The sequence below is a fragment of the Agelaius phoeniceus genome, chromosome 12, assembly GCF_051311805.1.
Source record: "Agelaius phoeniceus isolate bAgePho1 chromosome 12, bAgePho1.hap1, whole genome shotgun sequence".
Lineage (NCBI taxonomy): Eukaryota > Metazoa > Chordata > Aves > Passeriformes > Icteridae > Agelaius > Agelaius phoeniceus.
In genome coordinates this window covers 15,912,807-15,932,991 of record NC_135276.1, presented here as the reverse complement: position 1 = coordinate 15,932,991, position 20,185 = coordinate 15,912,807, and the positions used below count along the sequence as shown (strand labels likewise).

Sequence of the window (20,185 nt, the reverse complement as noted above, 5' to 3'; positions counted from 1 at the left end):
GAGCCAGCCTGGGGGTGATGGGGACACCATGAGCATGGTGAGAGGTGCCTGGTGCCTCTGCGTCCATCCCCAGCACTGCAGCATCCCCAGCAGGGAAGGGGGCTGGGATGCATTCCTGCAGGAGCACGGGGAGTCCCTGGGGTTTGCAGCCACCTTTGAACAGGGACAGTGTCCCCTGTGCCTCATTCTCTGCCACCTGCTGCCTTTTGTCCTGAAGGCACCGACAGGAAAGGCTGCTGGCCCCACAGATGCTGCTGAGCGGGCACGCACGGAGGGTAAGCCCCACATGGCTCAGGCTGCACATCAGTGCTCCTTCACCCTCCTGTCCCACTCCTGCCTGGCCTCTTGGGGCTGCCAGAGTGGTGATAGGAGCTTGTCTTATTTTCCCCTGCTGCTATTGAAGAAATAGAAAAGAAAGTGACCTTTGTGGCTTCTGAGGAATCAAGTTCTGTGTTTGACAGGTACGGCTCCTGCACCCTTTGTGCAGCATGATTTCTTGGGATTTTGCTTTTTGTTGGGGATGCCTTGGATGGTGTTCCCAGCTTGACTCACCCGTTTCCCTGGCAGTGTGGGGAGCAGTGTGCTCTCCTGGCTCTCCCATGGGCTGGAGAAGGTGATTCCCCAGCCAGCCCCAGCCCCAGGGCTGCAGGCACTCGGGAAGAGCTTCGAGACAAGTATTGACATTGCTGATGAGGTAGGAAACAGATCTGGGAAATGATTTGGTATATTTGAGCTTCTGCCTCTTTTTACCTTTTCTTCTTTTTTCCTTCTTATCACTCTCCCGGTGCTGACTGGGAGCACTAAACCTGCCCTGCATGGGTTTCTACCTTCATCCATCCCTGGGGAAAGGGCAGGTTTCCCTCCCCACTCAGAGGGGTGATCCCCCTCTTGGGCTGTCAGGTTTTCAGACAATATTTTTGGCTTTTCAGACAGAGGTCCAGGTCATTGGAGATGAGGATGACGATGGTCTGGGTAAGGAGATCTGGGGGTTTGTAGTGTGCAGCATCCTGGGACTCCCCATCCCACTCCCCGGCTGGTGACACCGGCACTATTGTCCCCTTGCGCTGGCTGATGGGGACACCTGAAGCTGCCAGCAGTGCAATTCCCCATGCCCACAGCAGTGCTCTCCTTGCAGAGATAACTCCCTTCGATGCCGAGGAGGACGTGTCCGAGGGGGAGCCGGAGAGCACCCCGGAGCAGTGGTGGGTGCCCGGCCGGGCCGGGGGTGTGGGAGGGCAGGAGGGAGCAGGATGAGCTCCCCGGAGCAGTGGTGGGTGCCCGGCCAGGCCGGGGGATGCGGGAGGGCAGGAGGGAGCAGGATGAGCTCCCCGGAGCAGTGGTGGGTGCCCGGTGGGTGCCCGGCCGGGCCGGGGGATGCGGGAGGGCAGGAGGGAGCAGGATGAGCTCCCCGAGCGCGGCGCTCTCCCCGCAGGGCAGGACAACGAGTGCTCAGCTGGCTCTCACAGGGCTTCGAGAGGATTTTGCCGCAGCCAGAGGGGATGAAAAAGCCGGAGGTGAGCGCTGCCTAGCTCGGGAGGAGCGGGGACTACCGGGCAGAGAGGAGAATGGGGCGAGCTCCCTGCCTTCATCCTCTGCACACCCCAGCTGGGACCCTGGGGAGGAAAACCCAAGGGAATTCCACAGAGCAAAAAGAGACCTTTGGTGCTGTCCCGGTGTTCCTCCACCCTGATGCAGGGAGGATCCTTCCTTTGGGACTGACGGGCTGGGGTCAGCAGGGTTGGTGTCTGGGTTAACTGCTTGTTGTCAGGGCAGTGGGGCTGAAACCAGAGCGGGCGGTGTGTGAGGCTGAGCATGAGGGGATGAGCATGAGGGGATGAACGTGTGGGGCTGAGCATGTGGGGATGAGCATGTGGGGATGAGCATGTGGGGCTGAGCATGAGGGGACGAGCATGAGGGGACGAGCATGTGGGGATGAGCATGTGGGGCTGAGCATGTGGGGCTGAGCATGAGGGGATGAGCATGAGGGGCTGAGCATGTGGGGATGAGCATGTGGGGATGAGCATGAGGGGATGAGCATGAGGGTCCTCTTGTGCTGGGGACATGTCCACCTGGGGTGGCCTGAGGCCGTGGGCAGTGCTTTGCCATGTTCATCCGTCCCTCTGTCCCTCTGCAGACAGAGCCCAAGGAGAAGAGCGAAGGCGCGGTGGAAGGTGAGCGATCTGATCCGATCCGCGACCGCGGCTGGGCCAGGCCGGGCCGGGCTGGGCTGGCCTCGTCTCCAGGATTCCCTCTGTGCCAGGAGGGGTGGGGACACGGGTCCCAGGGGTGGGGACAAAGGTCCTGCCATCCTGGCACAGCCCTCCACAGCCTGTGTCCCCATCTGTCCCCATGTCCTCGCCCTAGGCAGGCTGCCAGGGGAGCCCCCGAGGCCTGTCCCTCTGCGGGACAGGGCGACCCTTCCTGGCTTGCTCCACTTCCCAACAATTTATGACAGCTCCATTGCCAATCCTCCTTCTTTCCAATAAACCTGAGCAGGCACAGAAGGGACTAAAACCCAGGAGAAGTCTAAACCCAGCGCTCCAGGCGCTCCAAGCACCACAGCAGCAGCGAAGGCAGCGGCAGCCCAGGGCCAGCCGGAGCCAGGGGCTGCCCTGAGCCCCCAGCCCGGGGCTGGGGATGGCACCAGGTAACCACAGGGGCACCTTCTGCCAGGCTCTGCTGGCCACAGGGGCGGCTGGTGCTGGAGAAAGGCTCTGGCTGCCAGCCCTACCAGGGGTTTCTTGTCTGCAGGATGTTCAGCTGGTTTATCCAAGGGCTGGAGAAGGTGATGCCGCAGCCAGTGACCAGGGAGAAGCAGGACACACAGGTAGGCTGCCTGATGGACAGGGAAAGAGCACGGGAACACCACATCCCTGATGAGCAGGGCGTCTCCTGCCCTGCAGATGCCATTAGATCAGTGCTGGGACCTGCTTTGGGCTGTCACCCAGTTCTGTCAGGAGAACAAGTCCCCATGACCTGCTTAGCTGATGAAAGCCAATGTTTGGCTTCTGAGCAGCAGGAGATCCTGTAGCATGTGCTTTCTTTACTGTTCCCTTGCCTTTCTGTGCAGCACTGGCTGGTGTCCAGGCTCTGGCATCTCATGCAGGTGTGGTCCCAGCTCTAAGGAGAAGCACCAGCAGCTTTACAGAGTTCTCCTTTCCTTCCCTGGCCCCCAGGCAAACTCCTGCTCTGTACCATTGAGTGTGGGGATGCTCGTGCCCATGGCCAAACCATCCAACTTGCCACAAAAATGGGGTATTTAGAGTAAAAGGGCTACCTGTACTGAAAGGGGCATTGAGGGTAAAAAATTAAGGGTTATTGAAAATGAGCGGTGTCTCATGGTTCCCTTCTCCTCTTGACAGGGAGTGGCCACAGCAACCTCGAGTCCTGTGGAACAAAGTAAGTGATGGCTCCATTTCTTCATGGTGGTTTGACTGCCAAGCTCTTTATTGGCTTGGGTTACTGGGAAGAGGGGGTCACTGGCATCTTTATCCCCTGGTCTGCCCTGTGTGCCAGCTCAGGAGCCCCTGGAACCCCCCAGGGAAGCCATGGGAGGCTGTTGACACTTGGGAAGAGGGAGCTGTTGCTGAGCTGTGTTGTGGGCTTGGTAAAACTCAGGCTGAGGGAGTCTCCAAGTGCAGCATGCCACAGCCTCAGGTCCTGGGTTTTCAGGTTAGTGCTGAAATCAGGGTCTGTCCTGAGCTGTGCTGGAGCTGGAGGGATGTGATCAAAGAATTACAAGGGAATTCAAACCTGCTGCTTTCTTTCTCTCCTTTGGTGTTTGCCAGACCTGGTGTGAGATGTCTAGGAAGGTACCCCAGGAAAACAAAATGCTGGGGTTAGATGTCTTAGAATGGAATCTTCATGGCTGTGGGAAAACCTGCAGGGTTCACACTGCTGCACGCCCATGGAGGGCATCAAGCACCAGCTCTGCAGGCAGGGGGGACTTGGCTCCCCACTGCAGCCACTTTGGGGGATGCTGGACAAAATGCAGAGCCACAGCTGCCTCTCTGGATGGTCTAAGCAGGGTTACACACCCCTGTGCAAGTGCTGTCCCTTGAAAGGAGTGGCTGGTTGGGCTGTGGGAGCTGCTGATGGCAGCAGGGACAGTTGAGGCACATGGAAAATGCACACCCCCAGGGATATGCTGGGAAGTTGTTCCCGAAGGCCAAGAGCCCCTTGGCAGAAGCTGAGAGAGGGAAATCCTGGGGGAAGGCATTTCTCCATGTGTTTGTACAAACTGGAGCCCTGTGTGCTGCCATGGAGCTCGGGAAGAGGCAGAACCAGGGATGCTGCTGGGTGAGCACTGCCCTGGTGCCCAGCTGGCTTTGGTGCCTTGAGGCATCTCCAGGTCACTTAACCTGCCCAAGGAAGGGAATTATTGAGTCAAGCAAGAGATCTGCCCTGGCACCAGACTGCCAGCACGCTCATTAATGTTTTCCTTCTCCTTTTGTTTCAGGGGGCAAAGGGGCTTAGCGCCTCTGAAACAAACGGAAAACGAAGACCCAGCAAACCAGCCCTTCCCACACCCCAAAGAGACCAACCTGAGGAGAAAGCACAGCTGGGGAGGAAAAGCAAAGGGGAATCTGCAAATGGTGTCCAGCTCCTTCCCAGCTGGGGCAGTGGGGACCCAAGGCTGGCACAGGGACCCAGCCCCAGGGCTGTCCCACTTGGCTCCCTTTTTGCTCTGGGAATTGGAGCTGCTGGTTTTGCAGGATGGTGTCTGTGAGATGGGAGCTATAATTTACAGGATGGTAGAAAAGCATCACTCAGGACACCTCAGAGGCAGAAATCCTCTTGCTGCAGTCTCCCAGCACTCCTGGCCCTCTCAATGCCCCCACAACATCTGAATATTCACCCCAAGACCCCCAGCTGAAATCTCCAGGCTTCTTTGAGTCAACTTCTGCCTCTGAGGTGTAATGTTATAAACCTCTTGAAGCTCTTGTCAGCTCCTTGTTGCTTTTCTTCCATAACTGAGTGTTTCCTCCCAGCAAGTGGAAAGGGCTCTGATTTGCAGCAGCAAATCAGGAGGGTGAGGTTATCTCTAGGTGAATAGGTTGGAGTTCATGGTTAAACATATTTGCCCAGGCTCTTCTTCTGAGAGAGCTTACCCCAAACTCTCCTTACTCCAGCTATGGCTGCTCCCTCCTGAAGCTCTCAGCTCCATGGATGCAGCAGCAGGAATGTCCCAGCAGGGAGGGGATTCCAGGGGCTGTCTCCAGCCCAGAGGTTGCAGGCAGGCATGGCCAGGGCAGGCACGCTGGGCTCAGGGCGGTGGGAGCCCCAGGTTTTGGATACAGACCTTGGAGTAGCAGTCTGGTTTGGGTTGTGAGTGACCTTTGAAGATGATCTGGTCCAACTTCCCTGTCCATTGGACAAAGTTGCTCCAGGCCCTGTCCAACCTGGCCTTGAACACTTCCAGCATGGGGCAGCCACAGCACACTATTCCTTCCTTATGTCCAATGTGAATGTCCCTCTTTCAGTTTAAAACTGTTGCCCCTTGTCCTTACAGACTTTGGTGAAAAGCCTTTTTCCATATTTTGAATAAGCCCCCTGATGTATTGATAGGCCAGGTTAAGATCTCCCACTGCTGCGTCTCTCAAGGACCATCCAGGCAATTCTAACAATGAGTTGTGAGCCAGGAGACCCCTTGAGATCCACCCCCTGTGTTTAAAATGAATCTTGCTTGTACCAGGACACAGTTTTAGTATTTACCACATTTTCATATAATGTATCCAAAAGCCATGGTGTGCTTTAAAAGCCATTTCCGTGATTGCTCCCCCATGTTTTAATTAATGGAAATCCAGAGGGAATGGGCTAAAGGCATTGTGGACACCATGGGGTGGGTAAATAAGCCACAGATATGACACTGCACAGGTTTCCTGCCTTTCTGTAGTTCACTTTGCACATTTCCTATTAGCTTTGCTGTGGACATGTAAGTTTTGCTGTCAGGCAGACCTCAAAATAAACTGGTTTTCCAGTGAGCGGATGTGCTTCCTCCTCCTGTTTGTCTGGTGTGAGCCTGATGTGGCAGGATGGGCACCCCTGGGACAGGGAGAGGGCTCCTCATGGGTCAGACTCCTCACTCTGCAGCTGCCTAAACCCAGTAACCTGCTGTGGGTTTTGCCCCAGAGATGCTGGGAAGTGCTGTGGGATGTTCCCTGGGGAGGGTGCTCAGAGCAGGCAGGAAATGATGCTCAAGTGCTGTGATGTGGGCTCTGGGTTGGGTCTTGCAGACCCAGGGCCCTTGGGCTGTGCTAGGGCAGAAATTCACAGAGGGGAAAGGCTTTGGGCTCTTCCAGATTGCAAGGAGGGTGAAAACATGGCCTGGAGGTGGGCCAGGACACTGCTGGTGGAGGAGGCTGCACGTGCAGGGCAGCCAGCACTCATCTGTGTGCACAGGATTGTGGCTTTCATAGACTCACAGCGTGGTTTGGGTTGGCAGGGCCCTTAAAGCTGAACCAGTTCCACCCCCCTTGCTGTGGGCAGGGACATTTCCACTAGACCAGGTTGCTCAAGGCCTTTGTGGGGTTTTGGCTGTGCTTGGCAGAAAATGGTGAATTTTCTTCTTCCTTCTGACAAAGGAGCCCAAGGCACCTGGGCAGCCCAGCTCAGGGGTGATGCTGTTGAGTCAGGGACAGAAAGAAAGACTCCAGTCCTCAGGTGGATCAGAAGGCCCCTTTAGTGAAAGTTGTGGGTCTTTTTATCATGTGGTGATAAGGTGATCCTTGACTGGTCTCAAAGTAGAAGCATCTCACTCACACTATTGGCATACTTTGAACAGCACACTGTAGAGAACCATAACTATAAACAATGGTTACAGAAAGAGAGATAATAATTGTTTTAATTCTTTTCCTCTAAGATTCCCAGGCTCTCCCAGCCTGGGAGAAATTGTCTCTGTTCTTTCTTGGACTGAACTGGGAATATCTACACAGGGGCAGCAGGGCTGCCCAGCTCTGGGCAGGCTGAGAGCTGCTTCAGCACTGCCCTACTGAGCACAGCAAACCTGGGCCCTGCCCTGGCTCTGGAGAAGCTGCTGCTGTCCCTGTCCTTTCATCACCTCCCTCTCCCCATTCCTGTTTCAGTTCATGCAGCCCCTGGGCAGCAGGAGGAAACCCATCTCATCCTGGAAGAGATGGAGGATGGCCAGATGAATGAAGAGATGACAGCCTGGGCTCAGGAGGCTGAGCTGCAGGCAGATCCTCATTCCCTTCCCACCATACAGGAGGAGCCTCAGGAAGAAGAACCCAGGTAGGGGAAGGGAGATGCTGTTGATGGGCAGGTCTGTGTGCTCTCCAGCCACCAGTGTGGTGGCCATGGGAGGGGACAAGCCTGTCCAGCATCCATCCTTGCAAGGGCTGGTGCTGGCAGCCAAGGTGCCTGTTTCCAAAAAGGAGGACATCCCCCAGCAGGATCCAAAAGGTGCTTGATCAAATATCTTTTTCTCCTGGTGTCTCAGGTAAGTGCAGAGCCATGGGAGCAATGCTCACAGTGCCTTGCAGAGGACAGGTGAGGGAGGCTCTGCTTGGGCTCCTGTGAGTAGAATTTGGCCCCAGGGCAAGAGGCTTTGTTCCAGCAGTGGTGCATGCAGCTGGAATGCCATTCAGAAATGGAAGCTGTCTCTGTATAATTCATCCTTGCTTCTGCCATAGAAACCATGCTGGGGTCTGCCCAAGGGCTGGGCAGTGTGTTCAGAGCTGGGGGGCTTCAACTCATGAGCTTCTCCTTTCCAGAATCTGTTTGTGCTCCCCAAACACTGCCAAGGGGGATGAAGAAAAGGAGGAGGAGGAGAAGAAAGAGGAGGAGGAGGAGGAAGAGAGGAAGAAAGAGGAAAAGGAAAGGAAGAAAGAAGAAGAGGAGGAGAGGAAGAAAGAGGAAGAGGAAAGGAAGAAAGAAGAAGAGGAGAGGAAAAAAGAGGAAGAGGAGATGAAGCAAGAGAAGGAGAGGAAAGAAGAGGAGATGAAGCAAGAGGAAGAGGAGAGGAAAGAAGAGATGAAGCAAGAGAAAGAGGACAGGAAAGAGGAAGAGGACAGGAGAAAGGAGGAAAAGGAGAGGAAGCAAGAGGAGGAGGACAGGAAAGAGGAGGAAGAAGAGAGAAAGCAAGAGGAGGAGGAGGAGATGAAGCAAGAGGAGGAAGACCAGAAAAAAGAGGAAGAGGAGAGGAAGAAAGAGAAGGAGGAGAACAGGGAAAATGGGGAAGAGGAGAGGAAGATAGAGGAGGACAGGAAGAAAGAGGAAGAGGAGAGGAGGAAAGAGGAAGAGGAGAGGAAGATAGAGGAGGACAGAAAGGAAGAGGAGAGGAAGGAGGAGGTGAAGAAGAAAGAAGAGAAGAAGAAGAAGGAGGAGGTGAAGAAGAAAGAGGAGAAGAGGAAGAAAGAGAAGGAGAGGAAAAAAGAGAAGGAGAAAAAGAAAGAGGAAAAGAAGAAAGAGGAAGATAAGAAAGAGGAGGAGCAGCAGGAGAGTGCAGAGTGAGTGGCTCCCGTTGCCTTTAGGGCTTTGTTGGAAACGAGCGTGATTGCAGCTTTTGTTTCAAGTGCGTTCACCAGCTGGAGAGGCTGAAACACCCACGGCACAGCAGAGCTCCCAGCCTGGCAGGCTGGGCAGGGATGGCTGTGCTGGGCAGGGATGGCAGGAGAGAGGGATGGCAGGAGAGAAGGAGGGCAGGCAGGAGGGATGGCAAGCAGGAGGGATGGCAGGCAGGAGGGATGGCAGGCAGGAGGGATGGCACGCAGAAAGGATGCTTTGGCCACCGGCTGCCCCAGGGCTCGCTGCTGACGCGGCACCTGGTGACAGGAGCGTCTCCTGGTGACTCGGGCTCCGTCTCCATCGCGGCCGCCCGTAGCAACCGCAGCCCCTCCTGCGCCTTTGGGAGGCGGGAGCTGCCAGCTCCGGGAGATGGGCCGTGCTGTTTAAACCGTGCCCATTAATTCAAGGCACTCGAGATTATTTTGAGTGCTACAGAGCTGAATGTAAAGACAGGATTGTGTGTTGATGCTGCTTCATACAAGTAGGTACAATTTTTCATTTTTTCCTGTTGTAGAAAATAGCTGAGCTCTTGTGGAAGGTGGTGACTTTGGTCTGGATGCTATTGGGAGACATCTTTCTGCTCAGATTAGTAGTTTGCTCTGATTTCACATGAGATAAACATTTAGGAATTTATTACCTAGCACTACAATATTATTCTGTGTTAATTCCTCTAAAGTAGCTAGATTTTCAGGAAGGAGCTGAAAACACATGATTACTCACTGTTAAACCCATATGTTTGTATTTCATCAAAATCTGTTCCTGGAGCTTCATTGTAGAAACTTGAGCTTCAGTTGTGGGCTGAATGAGATGCTACTCCATCCTTCAATGTGTTTGTTTACTGGGAAAAGAGAGACCAACAGGTCTCCCTTGGTCTAGTTTAGGAAGGAAAGATTTTTTTTTTTAGTTTAGATTTTCTAGTTTAGGATGGAAAGATTTGTGACCACATTTGAAGGGAGCATAATTTTAAATATGAAGGGGGGAAATTATTAAAAATAACAAAACAAATATTTTCATGCATTTAGCTGTCTTAAAATTCTCCTTATGCCAAATCCCTGCTTTGCATTTCTTGCCAGGAAAGAGCAAATCAAGAGGTAAATGCACAGAGCAACATTTGAGGTGCTTTTATTTCAGTTATGAAGTTATATTAAAGCAACAAAATCAGTCTTGAGAGCCCCTTTGTCAGAATGGTGGAGCTGAGGCCTGTGCTTGCTTAGGAAGGAAAATGAGAATTATGTGTCCTGGTGGTGTCTTGCACAGGCAAACGTGGGATTTGAATAGTGCTTGTGGGAAAGCCTTGCCTGGAAATTAGATTTTGGCTTTTTTTTTGTCCCATTTTAATTATATGAGAAATGATGCACAGGAGGAGAAACATTCTGCCTGGATCTTTCTGCCTGTGCAGGTTTTGCCCATGCCCATGCAATGCCCTGATTTATTTATCACCTCTCACCTGGTCTCCCATGCAGTATTTTTTCTCTCCATTCCAGACCCCTGCTGCAGCCTCCTTGTCCCCCTGCTGATGAGGGTGTGGATGAAGCCTGCCTTGCCCAGGAGGCCCTCAGGGCTGAGCAGCTGGAGGAAGTTGAGATAAGTAATCTGCAAGGTGCCCTCGTGCAGGTACAGCACCGCTCCCTGCTTGGCCGCCTGCACTGGGCTCCTGCTCTGCCCGGGGGCTCAGAGCTTCTCTGAGGGATGCAGTGCCCTGGCAGGAGCAGGCTGGGCTGGGCACAGGCCATGCTGCCCACCAGGGTGGCCCCATCCCTGAAGCTGGGCCAGCAGAAGTGGCTGTGGGTGGAGGGAAGGCTCCTCTCACCCTCCAGAGTGGGCACTGAACAGGCTGAGAGTCTGAGCAGGAGGGACATGGGGCAGCCAGTCAAGCTGCAAAGGCTGCTCTTGCACTGACAGAATGGGCTTTTTCTCCTTAAAATGGCTTTCTTTTTCATTTTGAAGGTGGAAGAGGAGACAGCTGAAGCTGCTGAAACTGATGCTGAAGGTACAAGGTGTATGGTGCCAGACTGGGATGGAGTGAGGCAGGGATGGGGGGAGAACCCAGCTTCTCCTCTCCTGCTGGCAGGGAGCAGGGAGCTGACTTCTCTGCAGCCTGCAGGGCCAGTCAGGGCTGTTCACAGGGCACAACATCCTGTGGGCACAGCACAGTGGCAATATTGGCATTGTCTGGAGCTAGCTCTGAATGTACAATGCTTAGTCCTGTTGATTCAGCAATCCCTGATGTGAAATAAGGGTTTCTCCTTCAGTTGGAGGATGTACAGGGATAAAAGGTATCTTTTCTACCACTTTTCTCCCTTTGGGAAATAACCAGTGGCATAAAACACATTTTAATATAACATTTTAGGAAGCAACAGTTGGTAATGAAAATTAGGTGGTGAGTTCCCATTGCAGCCTGACTGAGCAGAGGCACATCCTGGCAGAGCTCCACTGGCATCAGGAAGTTGCAGAGGGAATGGCTTGCCCTCACCCCTGAGATTCTCTGCATGCAGCCCTTGCAGAGGGACAATGATGCTGGAAAATGCTGATTTGTCAGGAACTGTAGTGATAGGTCATGGAGTAACGGGTACAAAGTGAAAGAGGGGGAATGTAAGTTAAAGTATTAGGAAGAAATTCTTCCCAGTGAGGGTGGTGAGATACAGAAACATGTTGTCCAGGGAAGTTGTGGATGCCCCAAGCTCAAGGCCAGGCTGGATAAGACCTTGACCAGCCTGGAGTAGCAGATGTCCCTGCCCATGGGACACAACCTTTAATGTCCCTTCCACCCCTTCACCTTCTATGACTCCATGAAAAACACATGCTGGGATGCCCAGCACTGCCACCAGTCCCTGTGAGCAGCAGCAGCAGCCCCAAACCCGGGTCAGCCCCACATCCCTGCCGTGCCACATCCCTCCCTTCTCACACCACTCTGTTCTGTTGCAGCTGCAGATGCCTTGTCCCTTGCTTGAAGCTCCCAGCAGCCGCTAGCAGCATGGCCAGGCGGGCCCAGGACGTCGAGCTCTTCCAGCTGGTGCATGACAAGCCCTGGGCTGGCAGAGCCCCCTCCCCTGCTGGCCACGGGGCTCTAGAGCAGCTGCCCAATGTCCCCAATGTCCCCAGTGTCCCCAGCTGCCGAGTCCCCGCTGCCACCCCTGTCCTTGCCACCAGCAAGCCAAAGGCTGGAGTTGTCAACCCCAATTTTTGCACTGAGGAGCACTCCCCACTAGGTATTAGAGATGTTGGCTTTGATGCCTTGTGTAGCTAGAGGGGTGCAGGGGGGGGTCCTGGAGTAGTTGCTTTTTTTGTTGCTTTCTGGGAGGGGGGGAAGAATTAAAAAAAAAAAAATAAAAGCACGCTTCATGTTGCAGCACAGAGGCTGGGGAACAAAACCCACGTGTTTGTCTGCTTCTGCCTCATCACTATGTGCCTTTTTAGCCAAGCCTAGAGAGTGTCTGCAGATGCTGTGTGTTTAGAGCTGCTCAGAAAAGCTCTCCTGAAGGAGCTGCAGGCAGAGGGTGCAATATCACCACACACAGTTTTCTCTCCAGCATTTGTGCAGCCTGCTCATGCTAATGGGAGAGGAAGGTGGAGGTTTGCTGCTCATGGCTTTCTGCCTTTTCTGCAGCTTTGCTTTGCTTTGTTTTTCACCAGCAAGCTGAATTCTGCTGCTTTTCCTGACATGCAACAGGATTTTAACTTTGCTACCCAAACACGCTTTTTCTCAGGCATTTAATCCAGCCACACTCTGATCCCCAGGCTTCACATCAGTGTGAGGTAGGAGGAGGTGCATGGGGTCTCTCAGATGTGTGAAAAGAAAGAAATCCTGCAGGAATTAATTTTATTTTGTTGAATAGGTAAGAGAGACATCACACTTCACAGCCAAGTGACTGTGGGGTCTGGCCAAGGTAGCCCCAGTGCCTTTCTCCTTTGGACAACTGGCATCTTTCTTTACCCACTATGAACATCCAACCTTCCTGCTTCTGACCTTGCCTGAGGCAGGAAGCAGTTATTACCTCTGCAGAAGAAAGAAACCATAAATGCTTATTGAAATAGTGCCTTATTCTGCATGAAAAGCAAACACTGTGTGGTTCAGGGCTGTCACAATCCATGTGTTTACATTCAGAAGAACCAGGAGAATCTCTACACCCTGGGAGGCAGGTTTGCTCCTCGAAATCCTGGGTTCCTGCATGGCACCTGCAGCTGGGAATCCTAATTTCCATGGTTTTCCAAACCACAGGAGCCCAACACTCAGATGGAGTAGCTGCAATCACTGCAAGCTGGGCAAGCAGAAGGGCAGCAGATGGCAGTTCTTAGACTGTTAAAAACCGGGCAAAAAAAAAAGATAAAGTGCTCCAAATGCTTAGGAGAAAGGAGAGCCAGGCAAGAAGGGAAGGGAGGGATAAGGAGAGTCCTTCCCACACTCTGCAGGGCCTGGGGGCAGCTCTGGGCTCTGGGGAGCCATCCTGGCTGCAGGGGGGCCCTGTGCCCCCTCACCTGCCATTATTGTCCTTCCCCACGGAGCAGGTCATCCCCCCACCGTGGAGATCAAGGATGTGGACAGCCCAGAGCGTGCTGTGGAGATCCACGGCACCTATGGAGAGCTGCCTGCTGCCGGCGCTCCCAACCTGCTGGCCGTGCCCGGCGCTGCATCCCCCAGGTACGGCTCTGCCGGGGCTGCATCCCCCAGGCACAGCATCCCCAGGTACGGCTCTGCAAGGCTCAGCATCCCCCAGGTAGAGCATCCCCCAGGTACGGCTCTGCAGGGCACAGCATCCCCCAGGTACAGCATCCCCCAGGTACGGCTCTGCTGGGGCTGCATCCCCCAGGCACAGCATCCCCAGGTACGGCTCTGCAGGGGCTGCATCCCCCAGGTACAGCATCCCCCAGGTACGGCTCTGCAGGGCACAGCATCCCACAGGTACAGCCCTGCAGGGCACAGCATCCCCCAGGTACAGCATCCCCAGGTACGGCTCTGCAGGGCTCAGCATCCCCCAGGTACAGCATCCCCCAGGTACGGCTCTGCAGGGGCTGCATCCCCCAGGTACAGCATCCCCCAGGTACAGCATCCCCCAGGTACAGCATCCCCCAGGTACGGCTCTGCAGGGCACAGCATCCCCCAGGTACAGCATCCCCAGGTATGGCTCTGCAGGGGCTGCATCCCCCACGTACGGCTCTGTAGGGCACAGCATCCCCCAGGTACGGCTCTGCAGGGCTCAGCATCCCCCAGGTATGGCTCTCCCCAGGCACAGCATCCCCCAGGTCCAGCATCCCCAGGTATGACTCTGCCTGGTGGTCCCAGCTCCCCCTGAGGCTGCCAGCACAGGAACATTTATTATCCACATTTTTCCATGTGGACATGCTCATTCCCAGCAGATTTGGAGAGTGCTGTGTGTGCAGTGGGTGTCACCCCAGTGCACGGCAGAGGAGATGGCCAAAGCCTTGCCTCTTGTTTACATTTTTAAATTACATTTTGTTTAAAGCTTCTGTGGTCAGGGACAGCCCTGTCTGTGTGTCCTCCTGGAGATGGGCTGGATTCCCAGGCCATGGGCAAATCCCATTTGTCTCTCTTCCCAAATTTAGAGCACAGAGGGTCTATGTGCTCGATATGAGCTTGCATCTTAAAAATAATCCATCTTCTTCTTGTATTTTTGCTGCAAGGGTTTGCAGCATGTCCCCCCTGGGTTTGAGCTTTCAGAGGAGTGGTGGAAACTCCATCCTGCAAAGTGCTTCAGGCCAGGTTGGATGGGGCTTGGAGCTACCTGGTCTAGTTGGAAGGTGTCCCTTCCAAGCCACATCATTCAGTGATTCTATGCTTGGAGAGAGGGAGGATTAAAACTGAGCTTTAAAATTTAGGCTGGAGGAAGCTGTGGATTTTTTTCTAGGTTTTTTTGAGGCTCACCCTTGCAGAGGATTCAAAATGAAAGCTAAAGTAGGATTCTTTTCTGTGCTGTAATCCAGGTGCTGTAGTCATTCTCACTTAATAGTTTGGATCTTTTAGTTTTTGCTCCTGGAGGAGCAAATTAAAAAAAAAAAGCAAAAATGTCCACAATCTGGTTTGTTGAACAGCTTAAAAAATGGCAAAAATGTCCACAATCCCATTGAACAGCTAAAAAAAATGACAAAAATGTCCACAATCCATTTGAACAGCTATTTATACTGGGACAGCAGAGCCCAAGGCTTCATGTAAAATACCTGCAGTGAAAATATTGCCAGCATTAAACATATTTGCAGTTACACATGTGAGCATATAAACCCTTCTGCTGGGTCTCCAGGGAGTGTCTCAAAACAACACTGGGTGTTTTTAAAAGCAAGGAACTCCTGTTCTCCTACATAAAGAAATAAAAAGTAATTCTTGTGAGCCAGAAGGGAAATGCTCATGTCCTGCTGGTGTTTCCAGAGGAAGAAGACATAACTGCACTGAGCAGTGACCCAGCATCTCTAAATCCCTTCCACTGGCCACAGCCTGGAGTGATTTCCTACATGGCTCTGGCAAGGCCCTTTTCTTGGGAAATGAAGGTTCATCAGTCTTGTTCACCTGCTCCACCTCCCAGCAGGACACACCTGGGAGCCAGAGAGGCTGAAGGTGGTGGGTTCACAGCATTTGAATCCCATTTGACTCCCATTTCTTTGGGAGATTTGTGCTGGCAGGATGACCTCCCTCAGCACCCTGCCTTCTGCTCCACACACAGCACTGAGACATTCTGTGCCATGGCCAGTGGGATCTGCACTTGTGGTGGCTGGAGACAATTTCCTCATCACAGCTGAAGTTCTGGGCTTGCCTGCAGGTTTGCAAACCAGTCTAGATTTTTGCTGGGAGTGCTATCTTCATATTCAGCTTCCCTTCTGACAGCTTTTGTGCCCACATGTAAGGAATTCACCTGAGAAACCCATCTGTGCCAAAGGGAGCCCCGGCTGTGGTAGGGCACAAGCTCTGGGTGCTCTGGCATTGCATTTTCCTTGCCCCTTGAAGTGCAGTGATGTGGAGCTGTGGCACTGGGGGCAAGCATAGGATGATGCCTGCCCTCTGTGCCTGTTGCCAGCTACCCAAACTGAGTTGGAAAATGGGCCAGGTGGCTGCATGTCCATGGAGCCAAGGGCTCCCTGGTGCTCAGGGAGAAGCAGGGCCTCAGCAGGAAAGGAGCAGGGGGCTCACTCCCAACTACCCCAGGCAATGGCAAAAATTAGGGGAAACTGACCCCAGTAGGAGAAGGGGGAATGGAAAACAGGGAGGAGGAGGAGGAGGAGGAGGGAGAGGAGCCAAGCCAACCCTTGGTCTCTGTGTTTGTGTCTGCAGGAGGAAGCAACTGCTCCCAGAGGATGCTCTGGACAAGGGGCTGGTGAGCCAATCCCCCAGCCAAGGGCTGGGCTGGGACCAGGAGCAGAGGGAAAGGTGAGAAATGGGCCCAGGGGCTCCAGATCAGCCAGGGGTTCACATCCTGGGGCTTGGGTGGAAATAGCAAACACCCCAAATATCCTTTGGGATACCAAAGGGAGAGGGAGCCATGCCAGTCTGTGTTCTTCTCAGTACACAATGCCCAACAAACACAGGTAAATCCTAATTCAGATGCTGCAGGTTAGAGAATGGGTGATGACTGGGTCATGGTTCAAGGCCAGGTTGGATGGGGCTGGGAGCAGCCTGGTCTAGTGGAAGATGTCCCTGCCCATGGCAGAGAGGCTGGAACGAGATGAGCTTTAAGGTCCCTTCTAACCCAAACCATTCCAGGTTTCTATGACCCTGTGAACCTGCCCTGGCCTTTCCTTTCCCTTCTAACCCAAACCATTCCAGGTTTCTATGACCCCAATAACCTGTCCTGGTCTTTCCTTCCTCCATGCAATGCCCTCTGGTGTCCCCCAGCCTGCCCGAGCGCATCGGCTCGGCCTCGAGCCTGAGCAGTGCCATCATCAACACCCGGCTCCAGGAGCTGGTGAGGCTCTTCAAAGAGAGGACTGAGAAGGTGAAGGAGAAGCTGATTGACTCTGATGTCACCTCAGATGATGAGAGCCCCGTGGCATGTGAGTCCAGGTGGGGCTGGGAATGTTTCCCTGGTGGGTCCCCATACACGCCGTGTTTTCTGGGAGGCAGCTGTTTTATTAACAGTTCAAAGACCTTAAGAAAAACTGGCATAAGAAGATTTTTTCTTCCCTTTGAAATAACTGTGTGGCCTCTCCCAGCTCCCACCAAGCCAGCACCTGCAGCAGCAGCAGTGCCTGCCCCAGGAGGGGAGCTGGAAGGGGACAAACCTTTGGGGGATGACCACTACTGCGAGATGCTGTGCTGCACGTTCAAGCGCCGGCCCTGGCTGGAGCACCTGAAAAGTTACCAGTTCCCCAGCAGCATTGACCCCCTGACCAGTGAGTGATGGAGCACAGCCTGGGCTGGGGGCACGCTGGTGGGACTGGGGAGAGAGGGTGATGGGGTGGGGGGAGAAAAACTAAGCAAGAAGAAACTTAGTTTTTTTCACTAAAGCTCAGATTTTTAAATTCCTCTGCAAGGCAAAGGCTTTCCTAAATACTTCCAGCTGTGGGTGTCAGCAGCAGGACTGGGCATTCTGCTTTCCCTGTGGTGTGGATACCCTCCCAAAAAATTAAAATCACAAAAGATTCTGTGTGGCCACCCCACAGAAGCCCAGTTCTTTCCTTAGTCTTTCATATTCCTCAGTCCTTTGGAAGCCTCTGGGCTCAGGCAGCCAGCCACTAGCTCAGCATGGCTGGAGGGTAAAAACAAAAACAGGGAAGTTGCAGTTGTGAGAGCAGAGCAAAAGCAAATATAGCTGAATGAGCAAAGTTAGAAGAAGCTTTCTGCTAAAACGTGGTGTGTTCTGTTACCAGGGGTGTTCACTCTGCTAGAGATCAAACACTGTCACCAAGAGACTTCCTGCAGGTTTTCCTTTGTGCTGAGGGCAGGTCAGGGGATGGAAGCTCCCATCCGAGAGGTGGGATGTGTTTCCAGCTGATGGTGGTGCTGTTCCCTGTGTGCAGATCTGATGTACGTGCTGTGGCTGTTCTTCGTGGTCATGGCCTGGAACTGGAACTGCTGGCTGATCCCCGTCCGCTGGGCCTTCCCCTACCAGACCCCAGCCAACATCCACTACTGGCTGCTGGTGGATTACCTCTGTGACCTCATTTACCTGCTGGACATCCTCATCTTCCAGACCCGGCTGCAGTTCGTGAAGGGGGGAGACATCATTGTGAGTGGCAGGGCACTGCATCCAGCACTGGGCATCAGCTGGGGCACCCCCACCCCATCACCCTGAGGGTGCTGCTGGACCCTGAACTGAGCCCTCTCACCGTGGCCATGGCCATCAGGTGCTGCTGGACCCTGAACTGAGCCCTCTCACCGTGGCCATGGCCGTCAGGGCTCTGTCCAGTCCCAGACACCACGAGCATCTCTCCTGACACTGACTGGATAAGCCAGCAGTCTTTTTATCTGCCCAACACACTGTTTTCCCCTATGAAATCAGTTCCATCCTATCCAGCACTGTGTGGCATTCCTGTTGCTGGGCAGGGATGCCTGCAGGGTGCTGCTCCAAGGGGTGGCTCTGCCCATGGTGAGGGGCTCACTGACTGGCCCTGGCACAGCTGTGTGGTGCCAACCTTGGGCATGGGTGTAACAAACTCTGGGGTTAATTTTCAGGAGCACACCAGGCAGGATGTGTTAGCAATTGCAATCTGAACACACAGATCACTCCCTTGAGATAGGAGAAGCCCTGGATTTCATTTCCATATTCAATTAAACAAACTGAAAAACCACACCTTGAGGGTGCAGCCTTCCCATGCCCATGCAGATGCTCAGACAGGCAGTTTCCCCTGCAAATGCTGATTTTGTGGTGCTGGCACTGTGATGTGCTTTTCCTGGGATGCAAAATCAACACAGGATGTCCCAGGGTAGGATGGGAAGATGGCATACAGCCAGGGCTTCTCTGCTTGCTCTTCTCCCCTTTCCAGGCACAAAGGGAGCATCTTCCCTGTTGTGGTGCAGAGGAGGAAAGCCAGGCATGACCACACTGGCCCTAGCTTTCCTTTCTCTAAGCAATAATCAATATTCTTCTCTCTCTCCCCTTCCTGTTCCCCCCAGACTGACAAAAAGGCCATGAAAGAGAACTACCTGCGATCACAGCGCTTCAAGGTTTGTCAGCATTGTCCTTATTCACCTGAATCTTTCCCCTGCCCTGTGGGTTCAGCCCCACCTCAGGGCTCCTGCAGCTCCCCACAGAGGTGTCTCCCTGTGTGGATTTCAGATGGATGTGCTGTGCCTGCTGCCCCTGGATTTACTCTACTTCAAAGTGGGTGTGAACCCCCTGCTGCGCTTCCCCCGCTGTCTGAAGGTGAGCCTGGGCTCACAGAGCCAGAGCAGCACAGGGCACAGAGGGGTCCTCTGCTGCCTGGGTGAGCTCTGCCTGCTCAGACCCATCCATGATGACAGGAGGATTACAAAATGGAGGGGAGTTTTGTCCCAAAGGCTTTGCAGGTCACACACTTAATTTCAATCCTAAACCACTCACGTTTGACTAGAAGGGCACTGAAGGATGGAGACAAATCTGCCTGTGGCAGTCCATGCTGCAGAGGGGCTGCAGCAGGGAAATGAGGGGGGTTTTATGGGGAGGGGATTCTCCCAGGGGAACCTGGAACCTGCAGCTCTCCTTCTCCTCCCAGTACATGGCCTTCTTCGAGTTCAACAACCGCCTGGAGGCCATCCTGACCAAGGCGTACATCTACAGGTGAGGGTCCTGGGGGGAAGGAGGGAGCGTGGAACTGCTCTTTGCCACTGGGGAGGAATGTTCCCTTCATTCTGCACTGTTCTGGCCCTTGATTTCTTTACCTGCTGTGCCTGGGCTGGCTGACATGGACTTTGGCTGATGTGGTGGGACATGAGACTGCCAAAGCCTGCATGGGTAGGATCACCCCTCTCCAGCCCACAGGGACAGGGGTGCTGGCAGTGAAGGAGAGCCATCAGCAGATAAACTGCTTTTCCTGGCACTTCTGGAGCTGCAGGAGGCAGCAGCAGGGTTGGGATGCTCTGTCACCTGTATGGTCACCGCTTCAAGGCCTGGCAGGCCTCATGTCCCTTCCTGCTCTCTCCTGGGTTTTTCTGCAGAGTGATTCGCACCACTGCCTACTTGCTGTACAGCCTGCATGTGAACTCCTGCCTCTACTACTGGGCATCAGCCTATGAAGGACTGGGCTCCACCACCTGGGTCTATGATGGGGAAGGAAACAGGTACAGGCCAGGGCTGGGGGTCTCACAGAGCACAGCCTGCTGGAGCTGGAGCAATAGGGAGGTGTTGGGATGCAGCTGGATTCATGAAAACCCCTGAAGCAAAGGGTTGGGAGTGCCAGGAGATGATGTGGAGCCAGGGAGAATGGCAAGGACAGCAGGGATGGGATGTGCAGTAATACACAGTGCTGCAAGATGAGGCTGCAGCTGGGCAGAGGTGGAAAGCAGCTGCAGGTTGAAGGGGCTGGGATCCTGGTGCTGGGAAGCAAAGTAATGCTCCCTGGCCAACCAGGAGACATTCAAAGCATGAATCCTGCTCCTGTCTGTGCTGACTGTTGCCAGGCTGGGATGGAGGAGGGTCCCTGTGTGTCCCTGTGCCCTGTGCCAGGCCCCCCAGACCTGTGGGTCTCTCTCAGAGTGTGAGATGGGGACAGTGGCCAGCCCTTCCCCTCACCATGGCAA

General features: G+C 53.9%; 1 protein-coding gene across 3 annotated transcripts in view; it reads left to right on the top strand.

Annotated features, from left to right (window-relative positions):
- CNGB1 (cyclic nucleotide gated channel subunit beta 1) overlaps nt 1–20,185 on the top strand; it is a 30,863-nt gene that overhangs the window by 2,472 nt on the left and 8,206 nt on the right. For all 3 annotated transcript variants that reach the window (XM_077185058.1, XM_077185057.1, XM_077185056.1), the window contains exons 3-25: nt 218–275; nt 404–461; nt 568–694; nt 930–972; nt 1,136–1,202; nt 1,433–1,514; nt 2,135–2,171; nt 2,497–2,647; nt 2,752–2,827; nt 3,363–3,399; nt 7,086–7,251; nt 7,734–8,468; nt 10,011–10,140; nt 10,474–10,516; nt 13,033–13,165; nt 15,803–15,898; nt 16,364–16,521; nt 16,681–16,860; nt 17,488–17,696; nt 18,584–18,634; nt 18,747–18,833; nt 19,162–19,226; nt 19,604–19,726. In XM_077185058.1, coding sequence (XP_077041173.1) covers nt 218–275; nt 404–461; nt 568–694; nt 930–972; nt 1,136–1,202; nt 1,433–1,514; nt 2,135–2,171; nt 2,497–2,647; nt 2,752–2,827; nt 3,363–3,399; nt 7,086–7,251; nt 7,734–8,468; nt 10,011–10,140; nt 10,474–10,516; nt 13,033–13,165; nt 15,803–15,898; nt 16,364–16,521; nt 16,681–16,860; nt 17,488–17,696; nt 18,584–18,634; nt 18,747–18,833; nt 19,162–19,226; nt 19,604–19,726 — 2,912 coding nt within the window. The remainder of the gene's footprint in view (nt 1–217; nt 276–403; nt 462–567; nt 695–929; nt 973–1,135; nt 1,203–1,432; nt 1,515–2,134; nt 2,172–2,496; nt 2,648–2,751; nt 2,828–3,362; nt 3,400–7,085; nt 7,252–7,733; nt 8,469–10,010; nt 10,141–10,473; nt 10,517–13,032; nt 13,166–15,802; nt 15,899–16,363; nt 16,522–16,680; nt 16,861–17,487; nt 17,697–18,583; nt 18,635–18,746; nt 18,834–19,161; nt 19,227–19,603; nt 19,727–20,185) is intronic.